This window comes from Haliotis rufescens, unplaced genomic scaffold, assembly GCF_023055435.1.
Source record: "Haliotis rufescens isolate VD_foot unplaced genomic scaffold, xgHalRufe1.0.p SCAF_4, whole genome shotgun sequence".
NCBI classification, from domain to species: Eukaryota; Metazoa; Mollusca; class Gastropoda; order Lepetellida; family Haliotidae; genus Haliotis; species Haliotis rufescens.
This window is the reverse complement of record NW_025964112.1, coordinates 17489675-17509149: the sequence shown is the minus strand read 5'-3', so window position 1 is coordinate 17509149 and position 19475 is coordinate 17489675. Positions and strand designations below refer to the sequence as shown.

At 40.9% G+C, this 19475-nt stretch overlaps 1 protein-coding gene across 2 annotated transcripts; it reads left to right on the top strand.

The window, feature by feature from the left end:
* Window positions 1-9874: 9874 nt before the first annotated feature.
* Window positions 9875-16027, top strand: LOC124149202. Of its 2 annotated transcripts, XM_046520637.2 has the most exons (4): window positions 9875-10660; window positions 12610-12743; window positions 13488-13576; window positions 14737-16027. In XM_046520637.2, exons 2-4 carry the CDS (start codon window positions 12730-12732, stop codon window positions 15747-15749), a joined length of 1116 nt encoding a protein of 371 aa, XP_046376593.2. In that variant the 5' UTR covers window positions 9875-10660; window positions 12610-12729; the 3' UTR covers window positions 15750-16027. The 2 variants fall into 2 exon arrangements, with proteins under 2 accessions (XP_046376593.2, XP_048237582.1); XM_048381625.1 differs by lacking the exon at window positions 9875-10660 and having other exon boundaries at window positions 11669-13576.
* The last annotated feature ends 3448 nt before the right edge of the window (window positions 16028-19475 follow it).

Genomic DNA, 19475 nt, shown 5'->3' with positions numbered 1-19475 from the left:
CATTCTATATAACAGTCAGGTTGGTTGCTTGGTTTGTTGTTAAATGCCGCACTCAGCAATATTCCAGCTATATGACGGCGGTCTGTAAATAATCAAGTCTGGACCAGACAATCCAGTGATTGACGTCATGAGCATCGATCCACACAATTGGACATGCATCAACTAAGTCAGCGAGCCTGACCACCCGACCCTGTTAGTCACGTCTTACGACAAGCATACTCGCCTTTTACGGCAAGCATGGGTTGCTGAAGACCTATTCTACCCCAGATCTGCAGGGGTCTAACAGTCAGGTAATAGGAAGGGGATTAGCTGTACAGTCAACTAAAGACGTGTATAGACCTTTTCCATCTTTGAGTCAACCCTGTCGTATGCTGTGTTAGGTGTGTGACAATGGAGTGTGCTATAAGGCCGACACATATAGGTTTAACAGATGCAGGTAGTGCGGCCAGGATGCCTGTATCATTTGGAGCAAGGATTTACCGTATTTGACGTAATAAGCAGCCAGGGCGCTCTCAAAATTAGAAATAGGGGGCTCTTATTAGAATATAATTTTGGTGAGAAAAGAAACAGTTGAAAGATTGTAAATATTTTGGCTTATGTTGACAGCCTGAAATGATACAAAAGAAGAATCTGTGCGTATTGTACTCGATAAATATATTTTCCAGAATTTACTTGCCCATAATAAGGGTGCATATAACACACAAGTGCGTATGTACACGAATAAATAAGTCTTGTGTACATTGATCATTCGGAAGGGGTGCTAATTGGGATTGTTCACTATCCAATATATTAGCAAATATTGCCGTTGGCGCTTATTACGTCGAATACGGTAATGTTTGTTTTGATATTAGACACTAAATAGTGAGGGCCAGTTTTACATTTTGGGAAAGACGTATCCAATCCATGACAACTGTTTACAAAGCCTTTCCACAACTCCCCAGCAGCAGGGCTGACATCTACTTTTATGAAAAATGGCTTGTAAGACTAATGGGGGGTGAACCTTTCGTAGAGATAGTTCACGTTTTACTCTTGCAGTTACTCGGAAAACCGGCACATGTTTGATCAACTTATCATTTTCCTTTGAAGAGTTGCGTCCCTTTTTTTGTCGAAATTCTATTAATGATTGTGGGTTCGAATCGCAGATTTGCCCTGATTCTTGGTTTGTCAGGACTGGTTCCGCCATTATGATGAACGTTTACGACCTGTATAAATTCGGGTCGTCTGAGGTGCCACAATTCGCTGTGCAGAGTTGCTTCCCTTGGGCAGAATAATAAAACGAAACGTACATATCTCGGCAGATCTCAAATGTCCACAAACGTATAGTTTTGCTCAATTAAGAGCGACGCTGTGATTGGTTGGATGAAAGGTCGTTCTGACGTGACCTGTAATGGGATGTCCTCAGATCTTTGTTTAGCGATAGCGAGAACTAAGATCTGATTTTAATGAGATTGAGGGGCGGTCACACGAGATACTGAGTTCAGCGCACCCTTGTGGCCTTATGTGACATGACAATGATCAGTTTTCAATGCCTTTGTACAACGAAAACATGTGACAATCGGACTCCAAAATTTAATATTTGTATCTATGATATTAACTTAAATATATCGACTTTTTCAGGTACAATGAATTTACTACAAATCTACCTTTGCGTTTCTTTTTTCGAAGAGTGTATATCTCCTTTCGCTAAAGTTGACCGGTCTATATTTTGTAAGAATAAACTATTGCGCATTGAGCGATTATCTCCTTTAGCTATATGCGTAGTATAGAGCTTTATCACGCGTGACCTTGCAATGCTGTACATCGTATCTTATTCAAGCTGTATCACTGCGAGTGAGTGATTATCTCCCTTACCCGAATAGTTCTGTTGCGCACTACCGTTGCACTGTATCGTATGCTATTCAGGCAGCCAAAGAGACTGGTTCCAGGGAGGAATACAGGTCAAGCATGTGACGCGTACTTAATCTTTCTCCCTTCACACTGCTATTGCAACTTATCAACACTATTAAAGTATAAATACCAGGTTTAAGCATGACTTTGTTCAATAAACAACACATGTAAAACAACGGGTTTGATATCAGAAATTTGTAATAAGTTCTCTTTACAATCACATGTATGGTGCATGCTGTGTAGATTCGAGCACAGTTTCAAGCAGTTCACTGTATGTAAAGTATGATTCATACCGTTTCATACGTCGGTTTACGGTTCTGCATGGTTTATTGTATTGACAGTTGTTTTAACTTCCTGCAGAGATTAAACACCCGTATAAGTTCTTTGCTTCTGGATACACTGGAAATCAACATGTTGGCCTGAAGTTTGCAATTAGTTTCCTAAAAATAATTCGGTTGCATGATATATTCACGATGTTTGGGTGGAACATAGTATCATTCTTCTAAACATACTTCAAATTTGAACCGGAAGCAATCAGAACACAAACCCAGTTAACCAAACGGAACCGTACACAAGAGTAGTGAGTGAGTGAGATGGGTTTAAAGCCGCTTTGAATAGTATAATTCCGGTTATATCACGGCGTGTCAGCTTGATGTGAGAGGAAAGCCCGAAGTGATGCAGGTCTGAGACGTTCACCACTTTGGTGAAACCCACGGGCAGGGGTATGGTGCTGACAACATAAATTAATCGGGGAGAACCAGGATTCGAACACACTGTCATAGGTTTCTGGCGTGTCCAAGGGACACAACTCTGCATAGCGAATTGCAGCGCATAAGGCGACTGGGCCAACCGTGCCCCTGTACACAGCTGTAACAAACTATCCTACAACAAAGATGTTTAAGATGAGATATGTGTATTGCGTAACATTCCAGGAAGAAACAGTGGTAATATTACGCTATCACAAACTACAAACTATATGCACAATACGTGCAAAACACACACGTACATTCAACATACAGAGAAGGCACATTATATTTATATACAAGTTTATTTTAAAACAAATGTATTATAATGATATGGAAACAATATGAGAATTGAGCCAAACACTTCTGATAGAGTCTATGTTCAGAATGTAGAGGGGAAAGGGCTTCACTTTCACCTTATTTTCTTTAAATACCGCGATCTGTGACATTATAAAGTAGTGTATAGGTAGATATAATACTAATTTATAGAGGTAAACACATTTGATTATACATCTGTGTGTTTAAACATGATTTTGACAGCCTAGGCCAAGTCGGACCGAACACTAGTGAGACTGTTGAGAGTATGTGGAGAAGAGGTCTACTTTAGCCACGGATTTGTATATGTCCGTGCTTTAACCAACGTGCCTGCTTGAAATACGATGAACTGTGGCATTATTAAGTGGTATTTACTTAGATATAGTACTGTCCTATAAATGTAAAGCTATGTCGACAGAGGGAAATTTGTATCACGATAGCTAGAAGTATTTGATACGTTTCAAATCCTATTTCGTTTAACGATTGCCCTTTTACATGTTATCTAGATCAGCGACGCTTACACACAGCTCCACTTTCTGGTTTTCAAGCGATTGTCTCCGAATCACTTAATTATGGTGCACGTTTTTTAATTGGTGATTGTTCATTAATATCATGTGTGTATGTTGCATCAATAATATATGATATGGTCGCCGATAATGTAGTAATTAGCCAATACAACTTTGGCCCGGCCCGGCCCGACTTTTAGGCAATCACTCGCAGACAGTAGGGCACCCCGCTTACCTCACTGCAGGCCCTAACAGGCGAACCCCTCCCCCCCACCCACCCCCCCCCCACCCCTGGATTTACGCCAAGAACAATTATCAACAACACACCCTAATCCAACACATCCTTAAAAACAATATACGCCTAAAACACCAAGCACTAGCACAGAAAAAACACTATAAACACCAATCTCTCAACGCACACTCAACTACTTAAACATACACAACCTAAACGATTTAAAACTTAACACAAAACCAAACAACATATTCACACCAAAACTACAAATCCCCAATATAGACACAACACTCTCCTCCAAACGAAATAAAGAAACCGATCCTAATACCGCTAAAGCCATCACACTATCATACATACACGAAAAATGGCCAAATTGGTGTCACATCTATAGGATGTAGGATAAGTTTTATTCCATACTGAAAGGCCTCAGGCCCATGGTACAATTCTGTTTTCGGGAGTGGTTACAGATCCGTTTAATATGTCATATTCAAATTAACATAGCATGATAAATGAACACTGATAGATTTTTTAAAGTATCTTTATCAGTTGTTGACATGATCGTTATAAATCTTTGTAGAGTGGGATGTACATAACACGGCAGATCAATATATTTTCTTCTAAGGTGGTCGTATTTTGGACAAACTAACAGAAAATGAAACTCATCTTCAATCACCTTTAAACCACATTGCTCACATATTCTCAATTCTCTCTCAATGTTTCTATGCCTGCCTACTTCGATCCTAAGTCTATGAGAGCTGCATCTAAATTGTGCTAAACTTATTGTAAACCTTTTAAAGTTGATGTCAAACAAATAGTATTCTGGGGAAATTGTTGTCTTGAAAAGCTTGTAATAATTGCATTTTTCTGAACTTAAAACATGCGATACCCATTTTTTGTAAGTATATATATCCTTAAGTCTTTGGCGTAAAGATACTAAAAATGAATCTGGATTGTTTTGTACACATTGATTACGCCAAACATAACCATAGCCGCAATCATTTAATAACGACATTACATCATATACCCAATTGCGGATTCCAAGTTTTTCATACAATAACATCATATTGTAACATTTTCTAGGTAATCTATCAATAGGCATTTTGAGAATCTTGAACTAATACTTGAGAATTCTAATATGTTGAAATATGTAAAGAGGTACACGTCCACATTCACCATATACCATAACACTCGATGTAGAGTTTTTTACGCCAAGGAATCGTTTACAAGCATATAGATGGACCAGTTCAATAGTTCTGTATTCAGCATGCCCCCAGACATCTGCTCCATATAAAAGAATTGGAGTAATTTTTGTATCAAATATTTAAAAAAAGGTTTGATATGAAAGATCAGTGAAAGTTTTTAAACTATGTAAGATTCCCATCAGTATCTTTTTTGCCTGCATTGCTGCATTACTGGTGTTGTAATTCCACGATGATCCTAACCTAAATCTAACCTAAATCTAACCCTAATCTAACCCTAACCCTTACTGACTCACTAAGTAGACTCCAGGCTATCAAAACAAAAACACAAAAAATCTACCTAAATTAATTCACCAGGTACTCAAAAACTCCAACAAACTCCGCAACCTAGGTAAAGAAATAGAATTCGTATTGAGCCCTGTCCACGTCGGAGTGTTTGGTCACGAACACGCCGACAAAGCAGCAAAAGTATCACTAAAATTAGAAGAGATAAGCATCAACCTACCAATATCTAAAAACGAGATTAAAAGTATCACTAAGAGTAAAATTTTCCATTAGTAGCAAAACCAATATCAGAAATCAAACTAAAACAGGTGCTCCAAAAGCCACTCAAAAAAACAAAAGCCACAAAACGACCTACAAAACTTCAAGGCATTAGGCACTTTCCTAATTAAAACAGGTCTACTAGGCCGCATCCAATAAGCTACAAAATCATTCTATACCACGCTAAAACCCTGGGGAAAAAAACTGAAAAAAAAGTTGTTGTTTTTAAAAAAAACCACGCAACCACAAAAACTCCTTTGGTTCCCCAACCTATAGCACGGCATTCTTCCAATTTCCAAATTTCCCCAAAATTAGATAAGCAGCCCTAATGTCCCGCAGGTTGCCCTTTCTTTTCGGACATACCCTCTTCGGTAAAACCACTAATTTGCCTGGCGGGCCCGTGTGCGAAATAAGCAATAGGTTGGAAAGCGCACGTAAAAACTCACTCTCTCTCTCTCTCTCTCTCTCTCTCTCTCTCTCTCTCTCTCTCTCTCTCTCTCTCTCTCTCTCTCTCTCTCTCTCTGTGAAGTGAAGCCCTTTTCCCTCACAAAAGTACGAAAATGGAAAATGGTTTCAAAATCAAAATTTTGTGTTCCTGTTGTTTAAGTTGTTTAATCTTACAAAAAACATTTGTTTTGTTTTTTGTATGACGTAGCTATTAAGTTGTATTTATGTTTTGTTTTATGTTTATGTGAAATAATCAAATTTGTAAATTATCATATAAGGGTTGATTTTGTTATAAGAATTGTTTTTCGTTTTTATTTTTGCATGCATCGAATAATAACAGTAACAAACTATATAAAATCGCGAAGCGTATTTACATAGCAATCATAGCAAACTCATCGGGGAATATGGCAGGTGCGTACATCGTTTTACACACTCACCTGCACACTCCAGACTTCCCCGCATCTAACGCAGGCATCTAACTGAAATACCGTTCGTGTCTGCGTTGAACTCGCTTAGACAAAAGAAATCATAGCAACCAGAATCATTCGTGTTTAGCGGCTTACACTCTCTGATGAATATATTTTACTTATCAAAGTCAGCCACATTCCTGCTTTGTCTGAACATTCGAGTCGTTGGCCAATCAGTGGTTGGTAAGTAGGGTACACATTGTAACTACCGGATCCGCTACCGTCGACTTACGCCAAGCACGAATTGCAGGGGACCCATTCTGTCCAGGGATCCCGACATCGTACATGCCTGGTGATAGCGGTTGAGTGAGTGAGTGAGTATGGTTTTACGCCGCTTTAAGCAATATTCCAGCAATATCACGGCGGGGGACACCGGAAATGGGCTTCACACATTGTACCCATGTCGGGAATCGAACCCGGGTCTTCGGCGTGACGAGCGAACGCTTTAACCATTAGGCTCCCCGACCGCCCCGATATATAGCGGATATATAGAGGGACTGACAATCAATACTGGGGTGTCTGGGGTTTGTGTTAGAGGCATTATATATTTCGGCTTCGTGCCTCAAGACATTCATTATCTTCTCCATAACGAGGAGGCGATATTTTTATTATCAATATTTTTTATGGTTTTTTTGTAACTGTCCATTTTTTCGTCAGGACATTCATCCAACATTTTTAATGGACTCGTGGACTAGCCACACTCTGCATTTATTCACCTGTTGGAGTATGCTTGTGTCTTCACTCTGTTCAAATACAGCCATCTACAAACAAGCATGAGCAAACATGGCTGGTCGCCAACAACTGTACGACAAATCTAGGTGCACAATTAACCCCTTTGTTAAGTTTACTTTTGTAGGCTGCAAAGCGCGCACTGGGTCACGTTGTTTACTTATTAAATCGATATTGCAATGAAATATGAAAGCAAATTAAACATCATGACATGTCTTTTTAGCAGTAAAGATACACAAAAAGGGGAGGGGTTAACGTCGCGTTTAAGAGTATTGCACGTGCATAGCGATGTGCTCGCGAGTGCGTGTGTGTGTGTGGTGAGAGAGGGGGAGGGAGGGATAAAGTGCGCGCGCGCGCGTGTGTGTGTGGCTGTTTATGCTAAGTCCGGATTAATGTCGATTCTATGGTGCTAGCCCATGAGACACCCTGCGGCAGTTTAATATGAACACCCCCATCGTAATGGAAGCAATCATGGAAATGAATAAAAGCGGAGAACAATGTCATAGTCATTTTTTATGTTGTTTTATTAATCCATCATTTTAATTTGGGCACACAAATGATCATAGAAATGCACAATTTATGAATAACAATATGAAATATGTAAATTCACAATATGAATTTCATATAATTGTGTCATAGTCACCGTCAAATTCACAGACATGAAAGTTACCAAAAACAAAGTCAACTTTTTTGATAACTAAATCAAATGTCCCTCAGACCTAGGAACTGTAATGGAGTCTTCGTCCAGTCTGGAGGAGCTCTCTTAGTCTCACAAGCCTGGAGTCAAGTTCACGATGAACAGGCTTACGACTCTTGGGAAGGGCACCGAGATCAAGTTGGGCACGTCTTGCCTTGTTCACAGCTTCAATGTTCTTGATGTTGGTCACAAAGAGGTAGATGTTTAAGTGGGAATTGGCGATACGGTTCTTGAATTTTCTGTGCCATCAAGTGATTGTTGGTCCTGGGACCAATGTTGCCATACTGCGTCTAGATACTGTACTGTGTGCAGGAAAGCGTGCGCCGTGGTACACCCTTGTCAAGTGATGTAGTGGTTGAAGTTGGCTATCTACTCAGAGTCAGGACCTCCTTCCATAGCTGCAGCCAGGTGTCTTGGACGTGGTCAAGCCGAAGGAGATGAAGGGCAGCTGCTCTTCTCACATTGGCTTGGACTTGTGGCATCTCCTTCAGTCAGTGACTGGTCCTTTCTCGGCTACATTCCCCCACACGGCCTGGTGAAGTCGAAAAAACATCCTCGTACCTCAGCATCTGGATAAACATCTTCAACTGCCCTGATAGCCGACGCCTCAAAGTCTGTCTGAATCTCATCAGGCGAAACTCCAACCCTAACCCTTACCACTTCATTCAGCAATGTACCTGTGAAGATCCGGGGTAGAATAGATCATCAGCAACCCATGCTTGTCTTAAGAGGCGACTAACGGGATCTGGTGGTCAGGCTCGCTGACTTGGTTGATACATGTCTTCGTATCCCAATTATCCTAAGTTTCTTATTCATTATGATACCCCTCTATCATTTTAGAATGTATAAATGTATTTGGATATAGGATATAGGATATAGGTATTTCACTTCAGGTAATTACATGATGCTTATCAGGGATCTTCCATTATTCTGAGATATAATGTCTTCCACTTCACGTAATTAGGGGGCACGGGTGGGCCAGTCGTCTAAGGCGCCGCGATTCGCTGTGCAGAGTTGCGTCCCTTGGGCCTGCCAGAAACCTATGATTGTGGGTTCGAATCCCGGTTCGCCCCGATTATGTTTCTAGGTTTGTTAGCACCATACCCGTGCTCGTGGGTTTCACCGAAGTGGTAAACGTCTGAGACCTGAATCACTTCGGGCTTTCCTCCCACACTAAGCTGACACGCCGTGATATAACTGGAATACTGTTAAAAGCGGCGCTAAACCCAACACTCACTCACGTAATTAATGATACTATTAAAACGAGTGTTGGGGAATCAGCTCGCTAAGCAGAGGTGCAACTGCACACGACCAACCCACACAACAACACAAGGCCTGAGTGAATAAACAGTCAGTTTATTAGACAGCCACATAAATTATATATACGTGTGTATATATAATCAGTCAACAATAGAATGTTTACACTCAATTATTAGAGATTTACAATCAGCTATAGAAGTACATATATGTGAAGAACATTACATCAACACACTCTAACTAAAATATTCCCCGAGTGGGTATTCCCACAAGATACAGTCAGTTAAGCCACAATACATATACCAAACGGTAAACAACGTAATACGGTTAACATAATTGGCATAACTATACACAGAAGTAGTAGATGGGAATATCTAAGATATACACTCAAGAATGACACTTTACCAATAGCCAATTAAACTTGCAGGTATTGCCAAGGGTAATAGCTTATAGTTAAGATTTAACATAGTACAAGATACCTGAGTGAATAAACAATCAGTTTATCAGATACCTGAGTGAATAAACAGTCTGTTTATCAGACAGCTACAGAATGATTTGTGACTGTCTGTCGTCCGTATTTATACCTTATTCTTGTTACTACAGATAATTTCATTTACTGATTAAGCTGACGATAAAGTTGTTATTGCGAACTTAACTAGACAGAATTATATAATTTAGTTTGATGCTGAAGGTGTTAATGAGTGAAGTTTAGTAAGAATAATAGTTTACCAGTTGCAAGTATGCAACGAATGTACACGTGGTACGGGTGATTTGATGAGGGTGGATGATAAACAGCTGTAGATACAGATATAGATATTAACGTCTTACATTTGTTTTCCTATCTCCCTCAGCACCAGGAAAGATGCGGGTCCTATCCCATATGCGTCATCTGGTTAACCCTCGGCAGTCTAAAGATAATGGAACGTGGTCGTTAGTCTAATATTCCCTTATTTCACAATTTCAATATGTGGCATTTAACGTGATAAAATATTTGTCAAACATTGTTCATTTACCCATGTTATTAATACGTACAGCTATCAGGGATGTTCCATTAACCTGAGACATAATGTCTTCCACTTCACGTAATTAATGATACAGCTATCAGGGGTGATATTATCATACGAGGGGAGTAAATAATATCCCATTGTGCCTGCACTACGTTCTGTAGGCACATTGGGGCTGAAGGCACAATGGGATGCAACCGAAAGATCGTTTAAGCTCATTTTTGAGATACCGAAATCAGATATGCTGGTCGGAATAGTTCGCTCACTCGAGAATTTAAAAGCCTCGTTGCTGATTGGGTGATTAGATAGTTTACCGTACTCGACTTCCATGAAGGTATCGTCAGATCGTCACGCAGATAGGTATCGCATCGAAGTGAAAGACTTGGTTTTAAATTGGATCGAGCGAAAGTGAATCTCATTCTGTGTTCTGATCGATACACACTTATAATGTTTTGACATTGACCAGTCGTTAGCAGGTGTGGGGATGCCAACATAGACACTTACCTGTAATGTAACACCTGTGTGGATGTACATCACTGTTTGCCAAGTCCCACTGTAGACACACTCCGAGCGGTCTATCAGCAACACGTGCAAGATCCCGTTGTTTCCCACCATGTGCAAGGCAAGCTCTAAGGTAAGGTACAGTCTGAGGCATTTCACCTTTGGCAGTAAGGTCGTGGGTGCAAGGAATGTGTTGATGGTTCGTAATACAGTAAAACCCCTTTAACAAGGACAGGTTTTAATCATTTTGAAGTCTAGGTTGATCATTGGCAAAACCCCGGGGCAGCGTTTCACAAAGAGATCTTAGCTCTATGACCATCTTAAGCATGTTTTAAAGTAAAGGTGACATGACAGCCATTGCGCGAAGATCGCTTTGTGAAACGTAGCTGCGGCAACTGTATCTCTGTGCTGTTCCTATAAAAGATTTTGTTTTTGACTCGTCGTTACACAGAGCTGTTCCATAGTGTTTTCCTAACAGATTCCCGATCCGGAACATACCACATGCACAACCCTGTCGTAATGTACATGACTCGTAATCCCACGAAAACGCTGCCTTAAACACTTGCCTTCAAATATGGGTACTTATATTCTGGATCAACATATTTCTATGTTGTTATCGGTTTATAAACATCGTGAGGGTTCAAATGTTTGCCCGCCATTTCCAAGAGCAATGGGGGATAAAATAATCGTTATCGGTCAGGTTTCCAACTCGATAAGCAAATATCAAAGGATAGATCGATAAACCGAGAAAGAAATACTACATTCTGAGATGATTTTTTAACAGATGATGACTGTAAATCCTAATGTGTCCCTCAGCTCATTATTATCTAATGTTGCAAGCAGCAGTATACACAGGACACTTAATAATAGTTTCATGGTGACATGTCAGGTTTGTTGTTTTCCATCACAACACAGTAGGCATCATCCGGACAATCTTAATATTCGATAGTCGATATTTGTGCTGCCATAAGTATATTGTATGTTTTCCTTTCTCATTTCATTTGGAATAATGACATATAAAATATAAAATATAGTCTTTCCGTGATTGGTTATGGTTAACCTTTACGGTTTGGTAGTTCATTTGATGGACCCAGCAATATCATATCTCTGTGTAAGGATTTTTATGGAGCTTTAGAGCCCAGTATAAAAGAGGAATGGACATGTCTTCAGGTTTTAGAGTTAAGTCAAAAGTTCATAGTACTGATGAGTGGTTTGGGCAGATTTCTTCCTCAGTTAACATACTGGCATTTCATTATTGTATATGTCACTTATACCAGGTTCTTTGATCAAACAATTAATGTAGTGATTTATATAATTAAATATTACATATGGCCTTGTCAGTTGGAACAACTACAACCGTTTCATGTAGGCTAGCCAGACTTTGAATGACAGCTGTTTGGGAAATACAGGTTTATTTCAGTTCTGTTTGCCCTTTTTTCAGTTTTGCATTCTTCCAGTGACCCCATCACATCACGCCCTGACTCAACCCACCCTGAAAGAGTCAACAGGCTCATCTTCTTTGTTGCGCTATTAAGGGTGTACCTTTTGACAGCATCGATCCATAAAGATTTGGGAGTTGGGATCCCAATTGGATATTTTGGTCCATATTCCGTGAATAACTGACAAAGGTTGTCACTATCAACAATAGAAAATGAATGCATGAGTATTCCTTCATCAGCAATTACCTCTATTCGTGGCGATCAACAAAAGAGAGGTCATCGCTGATTATATGACCGACAGGCTGGTTGCAGCATGATGAGTCTTGGCAGCCCCAGATAGTGGAATTTACATTATGGCAGTCAACGTTCTGTTACAGATTCCTGTAATTAAACAATAAAGAAATTTGTCCAAACTAACTTACAAGCAGCCACGCACATACACGCGCGTACGTGCAGGTCGCTATATAAGTGCAATAATCTTGGACGCGACGTTAAAACCCAATTTCACCTCACCGCTATAGAAGTGCACTAATCAACAATATTCCATACGTAGGTTGTACCTTTTTCCATTTAAGTTAAAGGTTTTGGTTGAGTTTCTTAAAAGGGGGTATAGATAGTTCGTGAATTCCTCTTTTTGTTTCAGAAAGGGAAACAACTACACAGCGAATACTAACTCCCCGGAGAAAGGACTAGAATAAAGAACTGATCACATCAGACATCGTTTGAACTCTACCAACTGTCGTGTTTAAAGGCTTTTGTGAATATGAGTTTATTGGGGTTTGTAAATATGTGGAGTTTAATTAGATTTATAATTATGTGGAGATTATCGATTTTGGTAAATAGCAATGTGTTTAAGCTTTCCCAGGGCTGTAGGAGGAATATATGTTGTCTTCTTCACGTTCCCGCGAGTTTGCAACATTGTTCATGAAATTCGTTTTTTTTATAAATTATTTTATTATATTGTGAAATCATAAATTTAAACCATTAATGACTTCTTGCTTGTCTTCGGAACTATTTTCTACCACACAAGACTCAATTTAACCTCATGACTTGGCACATTTTGAAAACGTCGAGCTGGCTCGAGTGGCAATATGGACAGGTCTCCAATGACGGCACGGTGAGTGCACAGCCATAAGAAAGTGGGACGAAGGCAACAGAGTAGGGGCGTGGCCGGGAGGGTACGACCATCCATAGTTGGAGACTGGTGCCCCAAGGCATTATGACGGGACGCTAGTGGTGGTTATTGGAAACATTGGAAGTAAGCAGTAAAGCTACCGAGCACTTTATCACATCTGTGGAGATTTACTCTGCTGCAGAATCCTTTGAGTGGCAAAATGAGGCATTCATTCATTCATTGAAAAATACTCGCGTGCACACAACGCGAACACTCCAGTTAATGTTGAAAAAATGATAGATTTGGGCAAGTCTGGGCTGTAACCAATACCGCAAGTTGAGGATAAATGTGTTCATGAGTTCTAATCTAATCTACTCCACACTGATAATAGTTTGGTTTTTTTCCAGCAGCCTATGTTTCAGACGGCTCGGTCGGTATTTCTCCTTGTTCCTCATCCTAGGGGTCCTGCTGCTGGTGACCCAACTCTGTACAATAGGTACGTGACGGGTGCTCGTGGCCTGACTATACAATAAATACGTGACTGGTACTCGTGGCCTGACTATACAATAAATACGTGACGGGTGCTCGTGGCCTGACTATACAATAGATACGTGACGGGTGCTCGTGGCCTGACTATACAATAGGTACGTGACGGGTGCTCGTGGCCCGACTATACAATAGATACGTGACGGGTGCTCATGGCCTGACTCTTTACAATAGGTACGTGACGGGTGCTCGTGGCCTGACTATACAATAGATACGTGACGGGTGCTCATGGCCTGACTCTTTACAATAGGTACGTGACGGGTGCTCGTGGCCTGACTATACAATAAATACGTGACTGGTACTCGTGGCCTGACTATACAATAGATACGTGACGGGTGCTCATGGCCTGACTCTTTACAATAGGTACGTGGCGGGTGCTCGTAGCCCGACTATACAAAAGATACGTGACGGGTGCTCATGGCCAGACTATTTGCAACAGGTACGTGGCGGGTGCTCGTAGCCAGACTGTATGCAATAGGTACGTGACGGATGCTCGTGGTCCGACTATACAATAGGTACGTGATGGGTGCTCGTGGCCTGACTCTATACAATAGTTACGTGACTTGTGCTCGTAGCCCGACTATACAAAAGATACGTGACGGGTGCTCATGGCCAGACTATTTACAACAGGTACGTGGCGGGTGCTCGTAGCCAGACTGTATGCAATAGGTACGTGACGGATGCTCGTGGTCCGACTATACAATAGGTACGTGATGGGTGCTCGTGGCCCGACTCTATACAATAGTTACGTGACTTGTGCTCGTACCCTGACTCTACACAATAAGTACGTGACGGGTGCTCATGGCCCGACTCTACACAATAGGTACGTGACGGGTACTCGTGGCCTGACTCTATACATTAAGTACGTGAGGAGTACTCGTGGCCCGACTAAACAGTAGCTACGTGACTGGTGCTCGTGGCAGACTCTTTACAATAGGTACTCGACGGGTGCTCACCGAGCTTATTCTCACTTGAAATTCCCAAGTGTAGGTACTAGGCTGGTCAGTGCGAAAAGTGTACCCCAGATTTAAGTTTTGCGACGATTTTTTAATGCCAAACGCCCTGTCAGTCTACCATATTAGAGTAATTCTCAACAAATATTACTTTCAGATTACACCCTATCCAAAATCAAACTGGATTCCAATGAACAACGCATATCCCGAATTGGCAAGTCCTGTCGGAAACCTACCGAGGCAAACATGGATCTGATATTCTACAGCAAAGCAGATAACCTGTGTTATTGCGGCACAGCCAAAGCCGGGTGCACCTTCTGGAAACAAGTCATCCGATTCCTGAACCATGATACCGGCGACCAAACATACCAGCACCCACTTGACATACCCAGGGATATCGTACACTGGGGTATGAAACACACAACCCAAACAAACTTTTACAAACTGCAAAAATATTTTTCGAATTACGAACGATTTATGTTTGTAAGGAATCCTTTTACAAGATTGTGGTCGGCTTATATTGATAAGATATTCCTACCAGACCATTGGGGGCATCCATTCGTATCTGGACTAACTTCGGATAAATGTCCTTTAAATGTAACTTTTGAAGACTTCGTCAAAAGGGTTTTGGATACCCCTGTTGGTAAAATGGATACCCATTGGGTACCCATGTCATATTCGTGCGATCCCTGCACATTCCAACCCACATTTCTGGGGAAGATGGAGACATTTGCTGCTGACGTTCGCCACCTTCTCTCCAGACATAACCTGTCCTGGATAGTGGATTCCCACGCATCAAAACACAATGAAGATGAAATGAAAATGCTTATCAGGTATAATTATAATTTATTCGAGCACGACAAAATCCAGGAGTGTATCACCACGAGGGGGTTGGCCCTAAGACTATGGAAGGTGTTTCAGCTAAATGGACATCTGTCTAATGACGAAAATCTCCGCTTGCCAAAACATGGCACGATTACTGAAAAGGAATTTGAAGATCTTACTGTTGGTGCGTCAAAGAGACAAAACATATCTCCAGCTGCTTTAAAGGAACAAAAAAAGTTACATTTAAAACAAGCATATGAATCTCTTTCCTTGACAACAATCACAGCCATTCGCGAGAAATATGCTTCAGATTTTGATATGTTTGGATACGACGAAATTGAATGATGTTTCGATTTACGGATTGCCGATTATTTGATTGACTCAAATTTTGTAGGTGTTAGGTGTTGATTTTAAGTTTGGGATCACCAGACTGAGTTAGTCCAAAGAGATTGTATTGTGCACTAAGTATTTTTATTGTTTTCATTTTGTTCAGATAATGGTTCTGGTACATTCTATTCTGGCTCTCTACAATGAGGATTGCCTGACCCTCAATCTGATTAGTGTCACCTTTGTGTTATATGTCAGTTCATATCTTTAACAATAAATCGCAAGTGATTCCATGGTATTTGATTTGTTTGCGTTTGTTTCCATAAACCTAAAACAAATAGCCCACGCCCACAAACGGGCTACTGTTTCCTGGTTGGCTAATACTAGAGTGGCCGGGTCTCGCACTACAGTTTTGTGCTGAGCGATGTTACTGATTTCGTATCGATGTCTGCAGCTTTTTGTGTTAAAAATGAAACAGACACTCCGGCTAGTTATTACTGTTGAGAGCGCCTCCGTGGTCTAGTGGAAGAGCGTCCGCCCGGAGAGCGGAAGGTCTGGGATTCGATCCCCGACCGCGTCATACCAAAAGACGTTAAAAAATGGTACTTGTTGTTACCCTGTCTGGCGCTCGGCATTAAGGGGCTAAAACAAGGACTGGTCGGCTCGGAGTCAGTATACTGTGTCTGAGTGGGGTATTCATGTTAAACTGCGTCATGGTATCTCAGTGAGCTAGCACTATAAATCGGCATCAGTCCGGACTAGTACAAGCAGCCACATAAACACACACACGTACATACACGTCGCTATATAAGTGCAATAATCTTGGACGCGACGTTAAACCCAATTTCACCTCACCTATTACTGTTGACTCATATTTAAGAATTGAGACCGTCGTGTAGTGGATTGAGTGGAAGGTCGCTTGTTTCATCCCCGGCCCCATCATACCAACAGAGGTTAAAACATGGTACTTGTTACCCTGCCTCACGCTCGTCATTAAGAGGTTAAAACAAGGAGTGGTCGTTTTGGAGTCAGAAACTGTGTCTGAGTTAGGTATTCTTGTTAAACTTCGGCATGGTATTAATTACGTCATTGCGGACAGCAACACCATGACAAACTATATATTTTGGCATTTTAAGCGGAATCTAGTTAGCTAATGATTCTATTTTATATGTTTGTTTGGTTGTTGTTTAACGCCGCACTCGGCAATATTCCAGCCATATGGTGGCGGTCTGTAAATAATCGAGTCTGGACCAGACAATCCAGTGATTGACATCATGACCATCGATCCACGCAATTGGGATCGATGACATGTATCAACCAAGTCAGCAAGCCTGACCACCCGATACCGTTAGTCTCCTCTTACGACAAGCATAGTCAGGCGCCTTTTACGGCAAGCATGGGTTGCTGATGACCTATTCTACCCCGGATCTTCACAGATCTTCACCATATTATACTGAGTGCGAAATCTGCATCTCCGGAAGCGCTCGATAAATCTCCAACATCATCATTATTCATACATCTCCAGGAACACGCGATGGTGGCGAAATGGCGGCGCTGTAATTCGCTGCGCAGAGTTTCGTGGCTTGGACACCAGAAACCAACGATCATGGTTCGCCCCGATTATTTTTCTAGGTTTGTCAGCACCACTCATGTGCTCGTGGGTTTCAACAAAGTGGTAAACTCTGACACCTGCATCACTTCGGGCTTTCGTCTCGCATTAAGCTGACACGCTGTGATATAACTGGAATAATGTTAACCGAGGCGTTAAACCCAACTCTCTCACACTTCCACTCACTCACAACAATGGCTGGGTCAGATGTATGTTGGATAGATTGGATTTTGAAGTTTGTATGAGTCAGTGTCTAGTTGGCAAGCGCATGCTCAAAATGCATCGCATGCCAGCTTATATGTGGCAGCACATTATATTGGCCTCCCCCTTTGATATCCTTTATTTAAGAAGTAAACGACGATTGGGAGTTGTTTATCGTACAATAAAACACAGCAGGTGGGTATTTCCCGCATATTTTCACAATCTTCACGTCGATTACCTGTACCTTTTCTCCCAATACCGATTGTCATATCTCTCCAGCTTTGGGATGTGATCGTTTGGCCATCTCGTTTATCTGCGTTGCCCAGCTATATATATATATATATATATATATATATATATATATATATATACACACACACACATGTAGAGAGAGAGAGAGAGAGAGAGAGAGAGAGAGGTTATCACGCGAGTGTGTTTGGGGATGGTAAATATCCTGCATTAGGAATAAACATTGTATAAACATAGCGAGCCTCTAAATACATAGTGTTTATTCCTAATACAGGATATTTACAATCCCCAAACACACAAGCGTGATAACCTCTTTATCATATAATGTCATTCTTCAATTCTGTGCTTGAAAATCGCTTCCCCTCACGACAAACAATACCTAAACATTGCGAGTTTTCCTGGAATGCGCGCATTAATGTTTATTACGTCACAGGGTAAGTGATCTGTCAGCCGGACAGTGACAGTAGCCAATATAGTTCCAACTGAAATCTGTTTCTTCTCAGTGGCGAAGAATCATATACGCAAAACAACAATTGTTTTTACTTGCCTTTCGCGGCAATCCATCGGTCTGCCCTATGTCAAAGGGAAGCTACTCTAACCCTAGTCTATGAGACGTCACGGCCACGTTCAGACGTTGTTGACAGTCGGCCTGTCCTGTCATAACGTTAAGAAGTGCAGTCAGATGTATACACAGCGAAAAAACGAAACAAGGCAACAATTCAAACATCTTTCGGCCAAATCCAACTTTTTTATAATTTGTGGAAAAGGTTTCAAGCCGCTTAGGTCTACAAGCACAGATATGGCTACTGATCCCGCTTGGCTCGGCCTAGTGCCCTCGCAAAATTGTTTCGAAATTTATATCTCCAAAGTTGCCAAAACTTATAAAATGCCCTAGTTACGTCACAGTTAGACACTGATTTTCAGTATATTAGACTGTTCTTTTGATAATGATAGCAAATATCCCTGTAGTTTATCCAGATTCCCGATGGTTAATTCTGACTCGATCGCCAAATGACAAGGGCGACGCCATGTTTGTTTATAAACACTGAAAGTAGTCCCTACTTGACCTTTGATATTTGCATCTCTATCCGCATATGACCCCAACGGATATCGTTTTTATCTGTTGGCTTTATCCTGCCGAGAAACCTACCCAATATTTGATAGATAGATATATATAGTAATAATTAAATAAGTTGAGTAAGATTGAACACAGTTTTAATAGGCTAGCGCTTTCAACTCGTATATATATATATATATATATATACACGACGTCATCTAGTTGCGAGCGCATGTTCGAATCTCCAGAAATTACATCATGTTAGAACAATGTTTTATCGTGAAGTAACCACGCTTCGTTCTTCATTGTTCTTTGAGATTTGATTCTTGAAAATATAATTATGCTTCAGACTGTTGATAAAAAGAAGAGCTTGCCTGCCACAAAAAATTACATTGTTGCAATGTGTTTTCTTCCAAACAATATTAAACAGGAACAATGATGCAAGACGCCCAAGTGTGCTTAACGAGACATCTAAACCACTAACCTAGTTTGAAATTGGTATCAGCTCGAAAGCACTTGTAAAATATCTTTAAAGTTTGGTAAAAGGTTAAGCTAAAAGGAAGACATCGAGCGTTCATTCCAAGCGCTGCTTTATCCCCAATTACATTGTCGTGCTATGTTTAGCGTA